Source organism: Colobus angolensis, unplaced genomic scaffold (assembly GCF_000951035.1).
Source record: "Colobus angolensis palliatus isolate OR3802 unplaced genomic scaffold, Cang.pa_1.0 Scaffold287, whole genome shotgun sequence".
Classification (NCBI taxonomy): Eukaryota; Metazoa; Chordata; class Mammalia; order Primates; family Cercopithecidae; genus Colobus; species Colobus angolensis.
The window spans coordinates 3,675,591-3,695,968 of NW_012116121.1; the positions used below are offsets into that span (position 1 = coordinate 3,675,591).

Genomic DNA, 20,378 nt, shown 5'->3' on the forward strand with positions numbered 1-20,378 from the left:
TGATCCACCCGTCTTGGCCTCCCAAAGTGCTGGGATTACAGGCTTGAGCCACCGCGCCCGGCCTATATACAGCATTTCTTACTGGAAATATTTCCTACGCGTATGTATATGTTTTCATCCTTATAATCCTTTCAGTAATTCTATCAGGTGCTTGACTGTGTTTATTTTGGATTTATTGACTTAAGGGCCAGAGGAGACTTCAGAAGTTTCTGTAGATTGTCTGTACATTATGGTACTTGTTAATATTTTCATAACATTTATTGAACAAGCATCTGTGACAAGATTGTATTTCAGTGGCTTCTTCACTTTTCTCTCCAAATAGCCACATCGATGTGACCAGTGCCCCCAAACATTTAATGTTGAATTCAACCTGACACTTCATAAATGCACTCACAGCGGGGAAGATCCTACCTGCCCTGTGTGTAACAAGAAATTCTCCAGAGTGGCTAGTCTCAAAGCGCATATTATGCTACATGAAAAGGAAGAGGTAATCGTCATCATTTTGCATATACTTTGTTAACTGATTGTTAAAATACATCTGATCATGAGTGAGGAGGATTTTAGGTATAAACTCGTTTTAAAAGCCTTTTGTGTAGATTTCAAGGAGCGAATTGTCATTAGATTTGCCTTGACGCCAGTTGACTGATAAAACATTTTATTTTCTGGCCCTGTCAATGCCTTAGGGTAGAGACATTTTAATGTGTAGTATATTTGCAGGATCAAAATATATCCACATTGGCTGGCAGAGCCTCTTCCTGGCGCCTCACCCCCCTCTTTGTAAACAGAAACTAACTTTTATATGATTCTTCTGTGGCCAAAAGTAACTTTTCTGCTTCTGAACATGGTAGAATCTCCTTGCTTGCTCCTGGGTCCTCTGACCTTTGAGAATCTGAGGGAAGAGAATCATTTCATGATGGCCCCAAGCAGCTTATACACCAAAGTGACCACTCCTGGGAGCTCCACAGGCCCGATGTCTAGGACAGCTTTAAGGATGACAGGCCACAGTGCTGGGTTGGGGGCTGAATCTAAAGTGCCAATGGCTGTTGCTTAAAAAATATGCTCCTCCTTGGTTAGGTGCAGTGGCTCATGCCCGTTAGCCCAGCTTTTGGGAAGCTGAGATAGGAAAATTGCTTGTGGCCAGGAGTTTGAAACCAGCCTGGACAACATAGTGAGACCCCATCTCTACAAAACAAAAACAAACAAGAAAACCTTCTCTAGACTCCCCCTTTGCATTATTACTGTAAAAAATTAGGAAGATACAGAAAGTTAAAGGAGAAAGTCATCTCTAATTCTGAGATAATTATTGATAACTATTTGGTATATTTTCTTCCTGACACAGAAAAACACAGTATTGAAATTGCATATTCAGACGATCCCTGACTGAAGATGGTTTAGACTTAATGTTTTTTTGACTTTACGGTGGTGTGAAAGCAAACACATTTCTTAGAAACCTTACTTCTATTGTGATGTTAGGCAAAGGCAGCGAACTGCAACTCCCTGTCAGCCACACGCTTTTGGCTTGTGATATTTTCAATTCACCATGGGTTTATCAGGATGTAATCCCATCATAAATCAGGGAGTACCTGTATAAAATTTACATTGTGAAAGCTGACTTCACACTTTCTGTTTTTTTTTTGAGATGGAGTTTTGCTTTTCTTGCCCAGGCTGGAGTGCAATGGCGCCATCTTAGCTCACTTCAACCTCCACCTCCTGGGTTCAAGCGATTCTCCTGCCACAGCCTCCCAAGCAGCTGGGATTACAGGCGCCTGCCACCACGCCTGGCTAATTTTTGTATTTTTAGTAGAGATGGGGTTTTGCCAGGTTCGCCAAGCTGGTCTTGAACTCCTGACCTCAGGTGATCCACCTGTCATGGCCTCCCAAAATGCTGGGATTACAGGTGTGAGCCACCATGCCTGGCCTGACTTCATACTTTCCACATGATTTTGGGTCCTGTTTTTATCAATGTCTTTAATTTTTATTTTATTTTATTTATTTATTTATTTTTTGAGATGGAGTTTTGCTCTGTTGCCAGGCTGGAGTGCAGTGGCACAATCTTGGCTCACTGCAACCTCCGCCTCCTGGGTTCAAGCAATCCTCCTGCCTCAGCCTCCTGAGTAGCTGGGACTACAGGTGCGTGCCACCATGCCCAGCTGATTTTTGTACTTTTAGTAGAGACGGGATTTCACCATGTTGGCCAGAACGGTCTCAATCTCTCGACCTCGTTATCCGCCCGCCTTGGCCTCCCAAACTGCTGAGAATACAGGCATGAGCCACTGTGCCTGGCCTAATTTTTATTTTAAAGTAACTTATTTTCCTCTCTTAAAATCTTATAATACAAGTAACGCATATTTATTTTGGAAAAAAATTAGTAAAAAAGGTAACATTAAAAGCACCCATAGTGGACTTTAACAAAGCTGAACACATAGAAACAGCAAAGTGGTGGTTACCAGAGGCTGGGGGATGGGGGGAGTGGGGAGATGTTGGTCAAAGGCCACAATATTTCAGTTAGATGGGAGGAGTCAGTTCAAGAGATCTGTTGTACATCATGGGGACTACATTAGTAAGAATACATTGTATGTTTGAAAATTGCTGGCTGGACACGGTGGCTCAAGTCTGTAATCCCAGCACTTTGGGAGGTGGAGGCGGGCAGATCACTTGAGGTCAGGAGTTCAAGACCAGCCTTGCCAACATGGCGAAACCCAGTCTCTACTAAAAATACAAAAATTAGCCAGGCATGGTGGCAGGCACCTATAATCCCAGCTACTGAGGAGGCTGAGGCGGGAGAACCACTTGAACCCAGGAGGTAGAGGTTGCAGTGAGCTGAGATCATGCTACTGCACTCCAGCCTGGGCAACAGAGCAAGACTTTGTCTTTAAAAAAAAAAAAGAAGAAGAAGAAGAAAAAGAAAATTGCTGTGAGAGTAGATTTTAAGTGTTCCCTCCCCAAGAAGTATGTATGTGAGATAACGCATGTAAAATAGGTGGATTTAGCCAATCCTTAACGTGTACTTATACCAAAACATCATGTGGTACACCATAAATATGTACAGTTTGACTTATCAATTTAAAAATCAATTAGTTAAAAAAATTATAAGAAAGAAAACATACTATGTGGAGAGAATACATTTGTGGTATTTCAAACTTTTTTTCTATAACATGCTTTATGTTTAAAATAGTTTTTTAAATACAAAAATAGGATTATGTCATTACACAGATTACTTTTGTAACCTACCTTTTTCCATAACATATTGTAAATACATACTCCCTCTTTTGACTCATCATCAAAGTTATCACTGATTATCAAATATTAATATTTTAAATTATTAAAATCTGCAGTATCTTGGGCAGGTGTGGCAGCTCATGCTTGTAATCCCAGCACTTTGGGAGGCCGAGGCACTTGAGCTCAGGAGTTTGAGACTAGCCTGGGCAATGTAGACTGTCACTACAAAAAAAAGTCCTTAGCATCTGGATTTAGCATAATAAAATGTAATAATTTTCATCACTGTTTAACATTTACATTGTTTATATTTTTTAATATTATAAGTAATACATCTTTGCATATGAGTCTTCTTATGCATCTTAAATTATTTCCTACAGTTAGATTAATTGAACTAATAAATAAGACTTTTTTCTGCCAAGTTCTTTATAGAATGCCCTACGACATTCTAGAAAGTACATGCCAATTTAACACTTTCTCTTGCAGAGTTTAGGAATGCTTGTCTCATTCATTGATAGTGCTATTCACAAATGGCTATAGTTATATTTATATTTTTATTTATTTTTTTGGGGGGAGGAGTCATGTTCTATCCCCCAGGTTGTAGTACAGTGGCGTGATCTCGGCTCACGGCGGCCTCCGCCTCCCAGGTTCAAGCGATTCTCCTGCCTCAGCCTCCTGAGTAGCTGGGATTACAGGCGCCCCACCATATCCAGCTAATTTTTGTATTTTTAGTAGAGATGGGGTTTCGCCATGTTGGCCAGGCTTGTCTTGTCCTGACCTCAACTGATCTGCCCACCTCCGCCTCCTAGAGTGCTGGGATTACAGGTATGAGCCACTGTGCCCGGCCAGTTTAATTTCTTAAAAGCAGAAAATGTATTAAATAATGGTGTATTAATATATTTTGGAATAAGTCCTACGTGCATACAGTAAGAAATCAAACAGTAGAGGGGATTATAGAGAGCAAAAAGTTACATCTCCTTTGGGTTCCTAAGTTCCAGTTTTGCTCCTCAGAAACAACTTTCATTAGCAGTTTCTTCTGTATCCTTCCAGGGATATTCGATGCCTATACAAATCTCCTCTGTACCCTTATTAGTCAACCCATAATATTCTGTGCCTTTTCATCAGTTAACTGTGTATCTTAAGTGTAATTCCACATCTGTTAATTGGAGAGCTGTCACTTTCTTTTTAACAGATACATGGTATTATATTGTTTATACGTGTGTCATGATTAGCAAGTCACTGCTGTTAGGTATATAGGTCATTTCTAGCCTTTTCCAGACAAAGCTATGGTGAGCAAATATTTCTGTCCATGTTTGAGTTCTCAGGATGGGTAGTGTGGTATCCCAGAGGACGTTTGGTTACCACTGTTGCGGGGCTGGGCGTGGGTGGGGTGCTTCTGTTATCTCATGAGTAGAGGATGCTGCCGAACACCCTGCAGTGCCCAGCACAGCCTCCACTGCTATGAGTGACCTGGCCCAGAACATCAGTAGTGTGAGGTTGAGGAAACCCTGGGTTAATAGAAATGTGAGATATATTCCTGGAAATGGAGTTGTTAGGTCACAGGATATGTGAATTCAAAATTTTGATATTGTCAGATTGTTTTCCATAGAGATTTTATCAGTTTATCCTCCAGCCAATAAATGGTCTATAAGATTGCTCATTTCTTCATACCATTTTCTTTCTCTTTAAAAAAATTATTACTTAAAAAATATAGAAATCAGGTCTCACCATGTTGTCCAGGCTACTCTTAAACTCCTGGTGTCAAGTAGTGGTTGGATTACAGGTGTGAGCCACTGTGCCCAGCCCATTTTCTTGCTTTTTTTTTTTTTTTTTTGAGACAGAGTTTTGTACTGTTGCCTAGGCTAGAGTGCAGTGGCACAATCTTAACCCACTGCAACCTCTGCCTCCTGGGTTCAAGCGATTCTTCTGCCTTAGCCTCCTGAGTAGCTGGGATTGCAGGCGCCTGCCACCATGCCCGATAATTTTTGTATTTTTAGTAGAGATGGGGCTTCGCCACGTTGGCCAGGCTGGTCTCGAATTCCTGACCTCAGGTGATCCACCTGCCTCGGCCTCCCAAAGTGCTGAGATTACAGCCGTGAGCCACTGCGCCCGGCCGGCCATATCGTTTCCAGTACTCTGTTGTAAAAGTTGTCTCCTCCAATCTGGTAATTTAAAGATGGTATGTTTTTGTTTTAATTTATATTTCTTTAATTATGAGTGTAGCTTAGCATCTTTCCATGTTTATTAGCCATGAAGAATTTGTTTTTATTTTAATTAAACAATTTTTTTGCAAGGTGGATGTGTGGGGATTATTGGTCTTATTCTTGCAGACTTGTGTAAAGTATTTACATTCCTGGAAAGTTAGGTTTTTCTGCCTTGCGTGACAGAATTCTTTCTTGCTTTCTGGTTTCGTTATTTTTCTCTTCCTGGCAGAAATTTTTAAATTATGATGGACTCAAATTTTCAATCTATTCATTTATAGATTCTGGTTCTTGTGGCTTGATTAGAAATGCTTCCTCATTCTAAAATTATTTTCTAAAATATCCCACACGTCTGGAACATCCCACACAGATCTGCCTGGTACAGATCCTTATACATGCAGAGCAGAACTCACATGGAAGGCATGCGTCCACACTGATGCTGCAGTGTAGCCTATCCCCGTGGGGCCTCCCCGCCTACCCCTAGTTCCCACGTGGACCCCTTCTCTCGCAGGACCTCCCCGCCTCCCCGTAGTTCCTGTGTGGGCTCCTCTCACAGGGCCTTCCCCTGGTTCCTATGTGGGCTCCTTCTCTCCCAGGACCCGGCGCCTGCCAGCACCAGCATCATCACTCACTCTCTCATCCTGGCTGCTCTGAAGGAGCCGACTGCTCCGCCGGGACCCCCGTGGTCTTCCTATCCAACAGCCCCCAGGATGTCCACATACCTCAAGCCAGCCACCCGACTCTGCTTTAGATGGCAAGCATAATTAAATATGGTCTTTCTCCTCTGCCGTGGTTCATAATTAAATATGGTCTTCCTCCTCTGCCTTGGTTTTGTGAAGTCAGCAGGGTCACTTGCTTCAGTTTGCTGCCATGTAGGACCTCTCCCTTCCCATTCTTATGATTCTAGGCCCTCAGTTAACCGCCCTCCTTCAGGTTACATTATCTGACCAAAAAACACAGTTCAAAGCAGAGGAGAGTGGAAGGCTTGGGGTTTAGTTTTTGAATATGTGGATATTAACCAACTGTTAAAAGTCAAAGTGACACAGGCAGGTACATTTGGAGGAGAGCCCGTCTCCTGCTTGCCCACCCACTCGCCTTGACCTTTCCTGGGCTGCCCTCCTGCTTTTCTAGTGTGTCTCTGCTGTGTCTCTCTTTGTAATGAGAAGCAAATGTTTGTATATTCTTATTTTCTTTTTCTGGCTTATCATAACATGTAAAATTTAGAATTTTATATAGTTAAATATAGGCTGGTATTTTTATTGTACTAAATATTTAGATTGAGGGGAGAACTGAACATGTTTATAATGTTCAATCTTTTTGAGAACACGGAATGTGAAAACATCAGCGATGTTTGATTACTATGGATTCAGTACACTTTTTACATTTCTTAAGTATTTTAAGATCCTAACGATACTGTGTAGGGAGGTGTTTTGGCTGTATGTTGTGTGTTACTTGCCTGTAGGAAGGCGATGCATTTGTGTGTGTTAGTCTTCCCTGCCATCCTTCCTGATTCTCTATGCAGCCTCTTCTACACATGATAATTGGGTAGTAAGTTTTTGGTTCTGTGTTGTTCGCAACTAGCATATGCGCAGTTTAAAAAAATCACCGTTATATCATTTATTTGTTTTCATAGTGTGTAGTGATGGCATATTCACCTAACTTCTTATTTTGAAAAATTCCAAAGTGAAGATTTGAAATAATAGTACAATGGATATTTGTATAACCTTTTCCTGGACTCACCAATTGATAAATTTGTCAGATCTCACCTCTCCCCTTCTCCCTTTTTTGAGCAATTTTCGAGTAAGCTGCAGATTTCACGTTATTTTACCACTAAGTACTTCAGGATGTAGCCCCTAAAAACACAGATACTTTTCTTTATTTCACAAAACAGTGATCACAGTTTAACACTGCTGTAATATCCATTTTCAGAGGTCCCTATCTGGAGGGGAAAAGAGTGACATTTTACAAGGGAGCAGTTAGCTTTGAACAGATGAGAGACTTCTCTTTTGACCCTGGAAGAAGTGGAAGAGGGCTCAGGTGGAGGCGGGTGCAGGTGGAGGAGGAAGGGGGAGAGGGCTCAGGTGGAGGCGGGTGCAGGTGGAGGAGGAAGGGGGAGAGGGCTCAGGTGGAGGCGGAATTGGAGCAGCCCCTGGTATGTCTTGCACGTGTTCCCAGCCTTCCTCAGACTGTGCTTTCTTAGTGTCTCATGAAGTTTTTCATAGACTTTCAGGCAGAACCCAAGGGTCTGTGTATTAACCAGTTAGATCTGTATGATCTAGTAAGTATTTGTCTTAATAACGTAATAGTTATTTGAAAGACCAACCCAGGTGTGTTGGGTACTGCACAGCCTCTATATCCTTGCATTTCCTATTTGCAATCATTTTCACACTGATTTTAGAGTTTTCTGTTCCACATGATTCTTCACTCCATCTTTGATCTTTAACCACAGCAACCACGGAAACTTAGCTTCATGAAGACATGATGTTATTGAAACTGAAGTACCTCAATCTAGTTTCTGGGTGTTATTGGACAGCATGGAGCACCGCCGTTTTCCTTGAACGTGTGACCTATTCCTGAGCCTCCTCATAAGCTTGTCATGGTGCACTGCGGTGCCTCAGTTCATGGGCTGGGGCTGAGGCCTTAGACCCCACGTTTCTCTGGGAAATGGAAACATTACTGTCTTCAGCAAAAACATGGGGTGGCCTGAGGCATCTAGAGATCTGCATGGGAGGCCTATTTTGGGAAATGGGAACAGAGCCTGAGTGGGGCACATCCCTGCGCGGCCCTGGGAGCTGAGAGCCCATCTGTTTGTGGAGTCTGGGCTGGGCGGGGGTGTGGTCTCCTTTCCACCACTCAGCCGCTGGGAGGAGTGGAGATGGTGGTTTGCCTGGAGGTGGGGGCTTCCGAAGCGTGTGATCTGGAATAGCAAAGGAGTCAGGGCTGTGGGAATGTTGGCGGGAGAGCTGAAATGTTGAGCCGTGTGGTCTAGGCAGAGAGGTGAAACTGGAGGGGTGTGTGTGAATCCTCTGTTAGGATGACACAGGTGGGTAAAGGTGGTTGAAGAGTCTGCACACGCCACATGCTCTGGGTGGCCCAACCCGAGGATGACATGAAGGGTAAAGATTGACCTCTAAGGCTGCACCCATCTAATGGGGTCACCAGAGCAGCGAGCTTTGCCGTTTTCCATTCTGAAGTTCCTTCAGATGTGCCTTTTAATAATTCACTGTGATTTCCTCCGTAACTGGAAAGAGAAACAACTGTCATCTGTCATTTGCAGGTGTTCTAAAGTATTTGTACCTTACCTTGAAAACCTTCCCTTCATCCTGTTTTCTCTTCCACAGATGGGCCAGGTTCTTGTCCGTATCACTTCCCACAGTGGTGCTCACATCCTTTGCTGTTTGCTTTAGTCCCTGCCTCTGCTGTTGTGTAGTTTTGTTATGCCGTGGTGTCCTGAGTAGGACCACATCATCTGAACTTTGTGCAGCCTATTCTCATCCGAACCCTCAGTTCTGTGTGTAAAACTCCAGCTCCCTTTGTCTCTCGCTAGTGTGCTTGTAAGAACTTACACATTCCTTAGCTTCTGACTCCTTTTTAAATTTTTCTGAAAAGGCTTTTGAGAAATATTGTGTTTTCTGAAATTGCTTGACTTTACATTTCTGTTACTACTCACCCCTGCTTCTGGTTTCTCCCTTCAGCACACAGCAGGCTGCTTTGATTAATAAGTGATAAGAGGAGAAGGAAGTGGGGAAGAGTCATGGAAGAGGCTTTGCTGAACTCTGGCGTGAAGCTGGTGAGGGAGCTGTGAGGATGCTTCACTTCTTCCTTGGCACTGCGTGTCTGTGCTGCCAGAGGAAGGGCTCTGGAAGCTGGGCTGTCATATTCAGCCTCCTGACCTTAGCAACCTCATACTGAGCTCAAGCTTTACATGAGCAGAGGGGAAAAAGGCCTCACTGTGCTTGTTCTATAGTAACATGTTGACAATATGTTGGCTCTTTTTTTTCCTACCGTTGTGTCAGCACTTAGGTCAGGGTTTGTGACTGTGCCTCACCTGGCAGCCTGGCATATGTGGTACAGAGCTGGTAGGGCAGCCCTGCCCTCAGGCTTGTCTAGCATCTTCATTTGCTATCTCTGTGAGTTCTTTGCTTCTGTCGCATAGTTTACAGTGGGAACGGGAGGAGGAATGTGCACTGCTTCTCTTTAAAGGCATGATCTGGAAGATGCATTTCAGTCCTGCTCACATCCAGTTGGGTAGAACATAGTCATCACGCCAGTGATCTAGTGGTTGGAGCGGCCCCCAAATAGTGCTGAGCTGATTAGCTGTGTGCTCAGCCAATAAGTCTATTATTGCGTAAGAAAAGAAGAATCAGTATTGGAGCACAGTTATAAATCTTTTCCTATATGTCAAAATAATATATTCCTCGCTGCCTTTGCATTTTGTGTTTGGTTTTTCAGTTAATTGATTTGAATATGACATATTAATAGTAACTAGAGGGATAATTTGTGACCTTTAGTTGTATTTAAAAATAACCTCTAAGGTCCCAGCCACGATGGAGCAGCTTCCTTCTCCTAGGGGTCTCCCGTATCACTAATTGTCATTAGAGATAAGCAGCCAGCAGGCACAGAACGACTCTGAAAGGCATCAGAGGTGGCGGACAGTTGGAGGGACTTGAGGAATAACATGGCCGTCAGCTCCCTGGGTTTTTTTTTTCTTTTTTTGTTTTGAGACGGAGTTTCTCCCTTGTTGCCCAGGCTGGAGTGCAGTGGCACCATCCGGCTTACTGCAAGCTCTGCCTCCTGGGTTCAAGCAATTCTCCTGCCTCAGCCTCCAGAGTAGCTGGGACTACAGGCGCCGCCACCACGTCCGGCTAGTTTTTGTATTTTTAGTAGACAGGGTTTCATCGTGTTAGCCAGGATGGTCTTGATCTCCTGACCTCGTGATCCGCCCGTCTCGGCCTCCCAAAGTCCTGGGATCACAGGCTTGAGCCACCGCGCCTGGCCTGGGTTTCTTTTTTTCCTCCCAGACACCTGGACAGGGTGTTGAAGAAGCCTACAGCCTTCTGCCAACAAGCGGAGAAGAAAAACACTCCAAGAAAAGCTGGTTTCCCTTAGCCAGTACTGGGAAAAGATTGGTCCAACAGAATAGAAAATCTTTTTATGGTATTTATTCAGTTCCAGTGAAATGCCAACTGAAAAGCTGCTTGGCGGAGCCGAGTGCAACATTGAACTTCTACCCCATTCTGCCCCCATCCTTTGGGAGCTGGCAGCACTTCGATTTCCCGTTGGGCCCAAGCAGGAGCTAACCTTGCATCCAGGAGGGGGATTCTCCTGGCAGAGGGAGGAGACACCCAGAATTCCCCTCCCAGCGTGTGGGCAGAGTCTATCTGGAAGCCTGCCTTCCATCCTCCCTTAGCAGAAGCAGGCAGTGTTCTGATTCTCCCTCTAGTGTGTGTCAGTGGGTCCAGTAGGGAGCTGGGCTTCTCTCCCCATCAGTGATGAGATGGAACCATGCAAGACGGACAGGTCTGCTCTGTGCTTTCCTCCCCACTGGGGTCAGTGGAGCTCTGCGAACTGGGTCTCCACTGCTGCTGGTCCTTACACTGCATCTGAACACGGCAGCTGCTGGTGAAAGGAGAGCCCGAGAACTGGTCCCACAGTTTAACACCCAAAGTGTCCAGGACACAGACACGAGCCAGCACAGTCCCGACTGGAACAAGGAAAGAGCGATACCAACATGAAGAGGGCCTGGACATTGGAATTATCTGACAAGTACTTTAAAGCAGCTGTCAAGAAAATGCTTTATAAGTTTTGAAACAAATGAAAAAACAGAAGAAAGAAATAGAAGAAAGAACCAAAGGGAAATTATAGAACTGAAAAATCCCATGATTGAACTAAAGAACTCAGTAGAAGGGCTCCCTGATGGACCAGAGAAGACAGCAGAGAATCAGAGGAGAACCTGAAGATAGAGCAGCAGGAATGACCTCGGCTGAGCAACAGAGAAGAACTAGAAAAATTAATAGGGCCTCAGGGAACTTTGGGACAATAACAGAAAATTCTACATTTGCATCATGGTCATCACAGAAGGATATGTACACACACAAACACGCACCTGCGTTCTCTTTGTTCTGTTTCTCTGGAAAACCCTAATACAAAAAGAATGAGTAAGAATACAAAATTGGGGTGAGTATAATACAATGTTCTTCTCCTTATGAATTCTTAAATCATAGTTAATGGTCAAAGCTGAAATTATCATCTTGTGTACTCAGTGTACATGGAGGAAATACTCAGGACAGTGATATTTAAAGAGGGGAAAGGGTGCAAGACTCTGAATGGAAATAAGGTTTTCTGTACTTCTCTCAAGGTGGCAAAATGTCGATGCCAGTAGATTGTGATAAGTTCCGTATGTATAATCCTACCTAGAACAATCTCCAAGAATGCTGTACGAAGCAATGTACTAAAAAAATACTACTAATAAATCAAAATGAATTCTAAGAAATTCCAAAAAGTAATCCAGGAAGGGAAGAAGAGAAGCAGAGGAAAAGAAACATGAACGAACAACAAATAATGACAGACTTCAGATACCAATAATTACTTTAAATGTAAGTACGTGAATTAAAAGACATTGCTGGCCAGGCACGGTGGCTCATACCTGTAATCCCAGCACTTTGGGAGGCCAAGGTGGGTGGGTCACCTGAGGTCAGGAGTTTGAGACCAGCCTGGCCAACATGGTGAAACCCCATCTCTACTAAAAATACAAAAATCAGCTGGGCATTGTGGCGGACGCATGTAATCCCAGTTACTCGGGAGGATGAGGCAGGAGAATTGCTTGAACCCGGGAGGCGGAGGTTGCAGTGAGCTGAGATCACGCCATTGCACTCCAGCCTGGGCAATGAAGTCAAACTCCATGAAACAAAACAAAACAAAACAAAACAAAACAAACCTCTCATATGATCTAACAATACATTGTCTCCAAGAAACTTACTCCGAACATAAAATGGCCCAGCACAGTTCCTGGCAGGTAGAGAATTCAACTAGTGACAGCTGTTGGAATTACTGCTTTTTAAACTATTCACCACTTAGAACAGTCAGAGAGCCTTGTGAAAAAAGCTGCTCCGTTTGGTAGAAAGTGCAGGTGCATTGAGGTCTGGGGGAGCGACTGTGGCTCCTTCAATGAGGTTGAAGATGAGGTGAGATGAAAGTCGGCGAAGCACCCGCAGTTTGTTGGGCGCAGACAGTATTGAGACAGTATTGGGGGTACCAGTGCAGGGTCCCCTGAAACCTTGGAAATAGTACTAAAATTGTTTTCTAAGGGTTAAACTCTGAAGTCATCAACATTGGATTGTAGTAGTAAAAAGTTACAGTTAAAATGGGTGCATTTGTTATATGTAAAGTATGCCTCGTTAAAATTGGTTTAAAACATAACCTGTAAACATGTCTTCTTATATGTACTTAGGAACTATAATTAACTTTTTAAAGTGTTCCATTTTTAAGTTTTTACTTTCAGAACACTGAAATCTAATTTTTAGTTACTGCCCTATTGAGATTTATAGTCTAAAATTCATAGTGGTCACTCCTCTGTCCAAATAAATCTCAAACCCGGAAGAGTAAACCAGGAAAATTATTGTAGTTTTTAAATCACTTAGGAATTTTTCTTAAGGTCACATAATTATTGAAGGTCACATTATTTTCTGAGTAAATCACTTCCTTTAAGGGGTGTTATAGAATGTTTGGAGGAACAACGCGTGCACGCCCACACACACTCACACAAACAGCTTTCTCACGGAAAACATCGTTCACATTTACTGATCATCTCAGTAGCACGTACAAAGGAATAGTGATGGATCAGGTTCTGTAAGTGTTGAGAGAAGAGCAGCGTTTTGTGGGGTGGGTTTTGGGTTTATTTTGTGTGTTGAGCAGTACCTGAGGTCAGCAGAGGCACACTGCATTGGGAAGAGAAGCATGGCTTCTGAGAAGGCCAGGACAGGAGACAGAATGATGATGTGGTGGGGATCTGAGAAAGGGAAAATCCCACACACGCAGAGTCTGGTGAACACACGCTGCCATCCTAGGGCGGGGGGTGGACAGGAGAGCAGCCTTGAGGCAGTCAGTACCTAGCATTGCACGCTCTGGTCTTTTAGTGATGATCATATCTTCAGCAAGGTGGAGACAGACTAAAATGCCATGCATTTCTCTTGATGATTTCCTGTGGCCACTTAGCATCATGAGAATTACCCCAGGACAGTCTCTGCTTCTAGGTGAGAGACGTGATGTTAACTCTGTATGGAGAATACAATGAGCGGAAGGCCTGTTGTCCTAGTGGCCTGTGACTATACATGGGGTGTTGTTCTCCTTGTGGAAGACTTCCTTAAGTCTTGCCAGGGCGGGCAGAGGGAAGGAGGAGCATCCTGGCTCTTTTTGGCTCGCAGGAGAGAAAGCAGAAAGACAGTGATGTAGCTGTCTGTAAGCTGTGAGGTCTTGGCTTTGGCCTGGGAGGTGCTGGATCCTGCTTGCACCATCTGAGTACGTTGTGCATAAACTAGGGTTGTAACTCAGACAGATCCAACAAATGCCTGAGTAATATCCATGTAGATATCCCTGAAACACATGAATCAGATCATCTGGTAAAAGAGTAAGTGAAAAGAGAGTGGATGTGAACCAGGGCAGTAACAGTACAGAGAGGAGCGGGCTGCGAGGGGTTTTGTGATGTGATTTTGAGACAGGAGGCACAGTGGAGAATCATTGGTAATGAAAGCCGTGCATTTTCTTTTGCCATATGCATTCAGGACTGCAAATTTTTTTTTTTTTTTTTTAAAGAGCTGTGTCAAATTATGATAGTTTTTTTTGTGGGGAGTTTCCTAGAACAAATTTTCTTGTATCAACAAGTCACTAGAAATCTAGTAGTTTATTATTTCCTTAAATTATTATACAATAATACTACTTTAAAGTTATTTACATGATTTTTGGATTTCTCAAAATATTTCACTTTTCTTTGTCTTTTTCTGCAGTATAACTAGAGGTAGTATCAATTAACAGCCTCATTTTAATGAGGTTTACAAACATTTAATTACAAGACTAGTATGTGCAGATTAGAAAAAAGTCTGATAGAAAAAAATCAATGCATTTTATTTGGAAATAACAGTTTATGCTCATTGGCGGGTCATGTTTTCTCATGTTTGGACAGTTCATTTTGAGGATCATTTCCGTAAATACTGTAACTGTGTGATGGAACTCCACATGAGTGAACTGAAATTTGTACTAAGTCAGCAATGGCTACTGATGAAGTAATTATTGAGTACTCACTCTAGGCCACGCACAGTCAGCGTCTTATATGTGTCATTTTATCTAACCTTATAACAGCCCTGTGAGGGCAGGGGTTATTGTTATCCCTGTTTCATAGGCTCAGGGTGGGCAGCACACCCAAACTGGCAGGTTAGCTAGTGATTGGCAGCCTTAAGGTGAATCTAGACCCAGCTGTAGAACATCTAGACCAGCATCATCTAAGTGAAAGATGAATAATTTTAAATTTTCTAGTAGCTACATTTTTAAAAGAAAAAAAAAACCCAAACAGGTGAAATAAATTTTAATATATTTATTAACATATGTCCAAAATATGAACTCAAATATTAAAGATTACTGAGCTATCATTCTTGTATTTTTGCTCAGAGTCTTTGAAGTCCTGTGTGTGTGTGTTCTGCAGTTACCCCATGCCTGCGTTCAGAGGGTCCCTTGTTCACAAGCTCAGTAAGCCAGGCCACAGCCTGCGCTCTGCTCTGCCTCCAAACCAAGTGAGACAATGACGTGATCTATCTGTTAAAAACGTGAAAGCTGTCATTTTGTTTCAAGGTCGTCTCTTAAACCATAATCTTAGTTTGAATTCTTTCCTGACCCCGTGTAGTGCTGAGGTCATCCTGCTTTTCTGAAGTGCTCACAGAATAGGCGGACTCAGTGCCATTACCCAATACCAGTTCAAAACAGAACTCAGTTTGCTCAACAATTGTGTCGTTCTCTCACCCTTTTCCCAATGTTTCCATCTTTTTCTTCCAATAAAGAAATGATTTTTGTATATTCAAATACATTTTTGAGAGGTGAAAGTGATGCTTGTTCCAGAGGAAAGTATTAGATCAAAACCAAGATTAGAGGGACCAAGTAGTTTTCATTTAATTTGTGTGTTAACCGTTGATCATACCAGTTCTTTGAAGAAGGAGTGGTTTTGAAAGGTTTGCTCTGCTCACCGATGGGTTTTCTGTTCCAGAATCTCATCTGTTCTGAGTGTGGGGATGAGTTTACTCTGCAGAGTCAGCTGGCCGTGCACATGGAGGAGCACCGCCAGGAGCTGGCTGGAACCCGGCAGCATGCCTGCAAGGCCTGCAAGAAAGAGTTCGAGACCTCCTCGGAGCTGAAGGAACACATGAAGACTCATTACAAAATTAGGTAATATGAATCATTACATGGGCTTGGTCAAAAATCCATCTAATATGTTAAAAGCTGGCGCACTCTGCTATGACCCAGTAGAAATACTTGCAGCAAGAACCCAGCAAAGTGGAACCCCACAGATGATTTGTTGTCAGAATGTCTTTTATAACATGCACGGTACATCCTACACATTAATGAATAGCGTCAGGCTATGTGAGTAGGAGTGTTTACCTAGTATTGTAGTGTTGAAAGCTGTAGAACAGGGTACTGGCAATACATGTTTATGGGTAGATAACAAAATATGTAAACTAGACTCACAAGGGTTTAATTAGTACTCCTTTTAATAAATTAATTTGTAGTACCCAACTGGTAAAAGTCATATGTGCCTGACACTGTTCTTAGCGTGTATATAAATAGAACCTCATTTCATCATTGCAAACAACCCTGTTAGGCCAGAGTACTTTTTATGTTCTCATTTTGCAGATGAGAAAACCAAGATTAGAGGGACCAAGTAGATTCATGAGATTTTGTGGCTTATAAGTCAGGAGTTTGAAATTTAAACCCTAATAGTCTGATTTTAGAGCTCATAATCTTAACAACTGACTATATTTGAATGCATTTATACATTTATTCCTATTCAAACTTAACATGTTTTAAAAAAATTTATATATTTTACCTAATTCCTGATAATATATATTTTTACTGATATTTCCGTTTCTTAATAAAGTGAAATAAAATATTCTTCCTAGCCCTTTTGCTCAAGTTAGCTAATGGTGATAATCAGTTTTCACACTAATTTAGCTTTCTCCAACAAACTCTAAAAGGCAGTATCAGGCCAGGCACAGTAGCTCACGCTTGTAATCCCAGCACTTTGGGAGGCTGGGGCAGGCAGATCACCCGAGGTCAGGAGTTTGAGACCAGCCTGGCCAACATGGTGAAACCCCGTACCTACTAAAAATACAAAAATTAGCCAGGTATGGTGGCACATGCCTGTAGTCCAAGCTACTCGGGAGGCTGAGGCAGGAGAATTGCTTGTACTCAGAAGGTGGAGGTTGCAGTGAGCCGAGATCGTGCCACTGCACTCCAGCCTGGGCGACAGAGTGAGGCTCTGTCTCTAAAAATAAAATAAAATAAAATAAAATAAAGGCAGTATCAATTATCATTTTAACTACTATATTATCAATTTAGCTTGCCATCCTTCTAAGCCGCAATGTTTAGGGAATATCTGTACTTTTTAACAACAAGAAGTCCCATGGCAGTTGATTAACACAGTTTGTAAAATGCCTGAAGACTCTGATGTTTCTTTATCCTCTTAGACATTGTGTTTGAGAAATGTGGACTGGACGTCCACATGCTCAGCTGTCTCCTGTTTTTCTTTTTCATTTTGCCTCTTGTTGACTAATGTGGTATGCACCTAATACTTTATGATTTTAATGATTTTTTTTCTTTTTTCCCCAGCCAATTGGATGGTAATTTCAGTGATTTTTTAAATCCCCAAATATAATAATACATGGTCTCTATACATTCCAGATTTTTATTCTGATGAGGCTTTAACACAGGCATTTTTGATGTTTCCTTGGAGGTTTGAAAGATGATTGAAAATGTTTAGGTGCTCGCGGCACTCAGACAGTTCTGGCTTCTAGGTCTTTCCAGACTGAGGGGCAAACCAGACAGACGAAGCCTCGCCCTCACAGAACTGCCCTTTAGTCAGGAGATAGGCAGTGACGAAGTGAGTGGGTTAGTCAGTACCACAGTTTCAGATAGTGGTGCGTGTCAAGAAAGAAGGACAGTGGGATGACTGTGTGCAGTGTGGCTGAGGGAGACTGGGGAGGCGGCTGTACTGCGTGGGCCTTTCTGAGTGGGGCTTTTGGAAGGAGACTGGGGTGAGGAGCAGGGAGCCCTGCAGCCTTAGGGGACGTGCCTTTCAGGCTGAGGGAGTGCGTTGGTGGAAGCAGTGAGCCTTCCTGGTGTGAGAAGCAGGAAGGTGGCTGGGGTGAGGAGAGCCTGCCTGGCGGGGCTGGGGATGTGCATTTCCTATGAGTGGGATGGGAGCCCTTGGAGGGTTTTGCACAAAGGGAATGGCGTGACCAGACTTTTGGATGGCGCTGGGCCTGGTGTGTGGGCAGGAGTCAAAAGCAGGGAGACCTTTCTGGAGGCTATGGAAGCAGTACACTGGAGAGCCGAACCCGTTCTGAGGCCATGACGGTGGCTGGAGGGTGGAGAGTCGTGTCCACATTTGTGGGTGTTTCAGAGTAAGACCAGCAGCTTTTAGAGATGGACTAGAAAAATCCAGCGGGACTCTTGAGACTTAAACTTGAGCAAGAGGGAACTTTCATGTCTTGACATGGAAAGGAGCAGGTTGGGAATCAATGAAGAGTTCTGTTTTGGACACCACCCATGAGGCAATGCCAAGTGAGAGTTGGCTGTCCAGGGCTGGAGCCAGAGGAGGAGGCAGAGTTGCTGGAGGTAGGAGTTTGGACGTCATCGGTGTGCAGATGGTAATGAGAGCAAGAGACTGGAGGAGATGGTGTGGGTCAGGTGTCAGTGTAGAAATTATACCGGTAGCATCTTTGTTGCTGACCATCACAGGTAAAGTTTTGTCTAGAAGACACATTTTGCTCCCCCGCCCCAATTTCAGTTTTTGACCTGGAAAAAACAAAATTTTTTTTTCATCAAAAATAGAGAAAAATGAGTTTTATGATTTTTAAAACTAACGCATATACACACAGACACATACATATATGTGATTGATTTATTAAAACAGGTTCTGGTGACTAGTCAGCCAAATTTTCTGGTAGGATTTTCATTTTGACTTTATGGTACAAGGTACAAGGGAGACATCTTACCGTGTATTTTGCCCCCCTTTATTACACTAGGGTATCAAGTACAAGGTCTTATAACCGGAATATCGACAGAAGTGGATTCACATATTCATGTCCGCACTGTGGAAAGACGTTTCAAAAGCCAAGCCAGTTAACGCGACACATTAGGATACACACAGGTATGAAAGCATGGGCTTCTGGGTGACTGACTGTGGCTTGAAGGGAGGAACAGGTGCCTTTGTGCTAGCTCGACTTGGAATCTGACCCCAGCTTTCCCGTAGTTTGCTGGGTGATCTTGCTGAGATTAGTTACTCTTTATGTTATTTTATTTCCTCACTTGAAAAATGTGGCTCTTTTATCTGTATATAGTTGTCCTAAATTATAAATTTAAAAATATGCGTAGTGCTCATTGAAAAGTGCTTGATACATGGTAGGCTGTTAATAATTTGGGGTTGATATTATTACTGTTGTTATTATTTGTATGGTATTTATTTATTCCCTCATTTATTTTTCCTGTGTGTCAGATATTACACTGTGCTAATCAGAGCTAAATTAACAAAGAAAGACCGGATGTGGTGGCTCACATCCGTAATCGCAGCACTTTGGGAAGCTGAGGTGAGGGGATCTCTTCAGGCCGGGAGTTCAAGACTAGCACAGGCAACATAGTGAGATCCTGTCTTTACAAAAAATAAAAAGCTTCGCCAGGTGTGGCAGCACCACCTGCAGCCCTGACCGCCTGCCGCCCTGACCACCTGCAGCCCTGAGGTGGGAGGATTGCTTGAGCCTGAAAGTTTGAGGCTGCAGTGAGCTGTGATCGTGCCATTGCACTCCAGCCTGGGCGACACAGCAAGAAGGCCCTGACTCTTCAATAAAATTAAAACCAAATAAAATAAAAAACAAGAAAGCAGTGGATTTTCATATTCTTTTGTAATTTTGCCTTCACTAAGCTGTGAAACATTGAAATAATAAAACTTTCTTTCTCCATGCCTTATCTTGTTCATTAGTTTTGCTTGAATATTTGAAAGTGAGTACAGCATTCATAGCTGAATACTCTTTGCCATCTTGTAAAGAGCAGCCCGTTTATAATATTGTATTAGTAACACACATGATCTCCAGGGGAGGAAAAAGGAAAATTGTACAAATATTTTTAGTATTTGAGATTTGCAATTAAAATGATCCATGCTTCGGCATTTTGTTTTCTTCTGTATTTCTTGATTTGGTTTTCTTTTATGGTGACAAAGTAAAAAATCTCACAGCTATTTTGCTTGGCTGCTATTGTTTGTCAATCAGTTCTAATTATGTTACATTGCTTTTTTTTTCAGAGTTTTAGTGAATATTTCTGTGTAGAGTATTGTAGAGTCATTCAGATGGTTTCAGCGTTTGTTTATATGTCAGCATAAAGTTGATATTTTTAGAGCATCAGTTTTTATTTATTTTCTAGAGTAAGAGAGAAAGAAAACAATGCTCTTGTAAATGTGCTAATACATTTTGTCTGTAGAGTATTCAGCTTTAGTGTGTAGTCTTTGAAGTTTTAATCAATGAAAAAATAGTTTTAAAATGCTATAAACTTTACCCAAAGTAGAGATAAAGTAAAAAGTAAAGCAAATCCTTCTCGTGTTCACTTCTCAGATGTCATTTACCTTTAACAGTTTGATATCTACCCCGTTAGATATTTTCTACACATACATAAATATACATACATCATAAGCATACTCTCACTCCTGGAGAG

The 20,378-nt window shown here is 42.6% G+C and overlaps 1 protein-coding gene across 1 annotated transcript in view; it reads left to right on the forward strand.

Annotated features, from left to right (window-relative positions):
• Positions 1-20,378, forward strand: part of ZNF236 (zinc finger protein 236) — a 144,408-nt gene that overhangs the window by 26,616 nt on the left and 97,414 nt on the right. Inside the window, exons 3-5 of the mRNA XM_011948932.1 lie at positions 323-487; positions 15,667-15,845; positions 18,704-18,828. Coding sequence (XP_011804322.1) covers positions 323-487; positions 15,667-15,845; positions 18,704-18,828 — 469 coding nt within the window. The remainder of the gene's footprint in view (positions 1-322; positions 488-15,666; positions 15,846-18,703; positions 18,829-20,378) is intronic.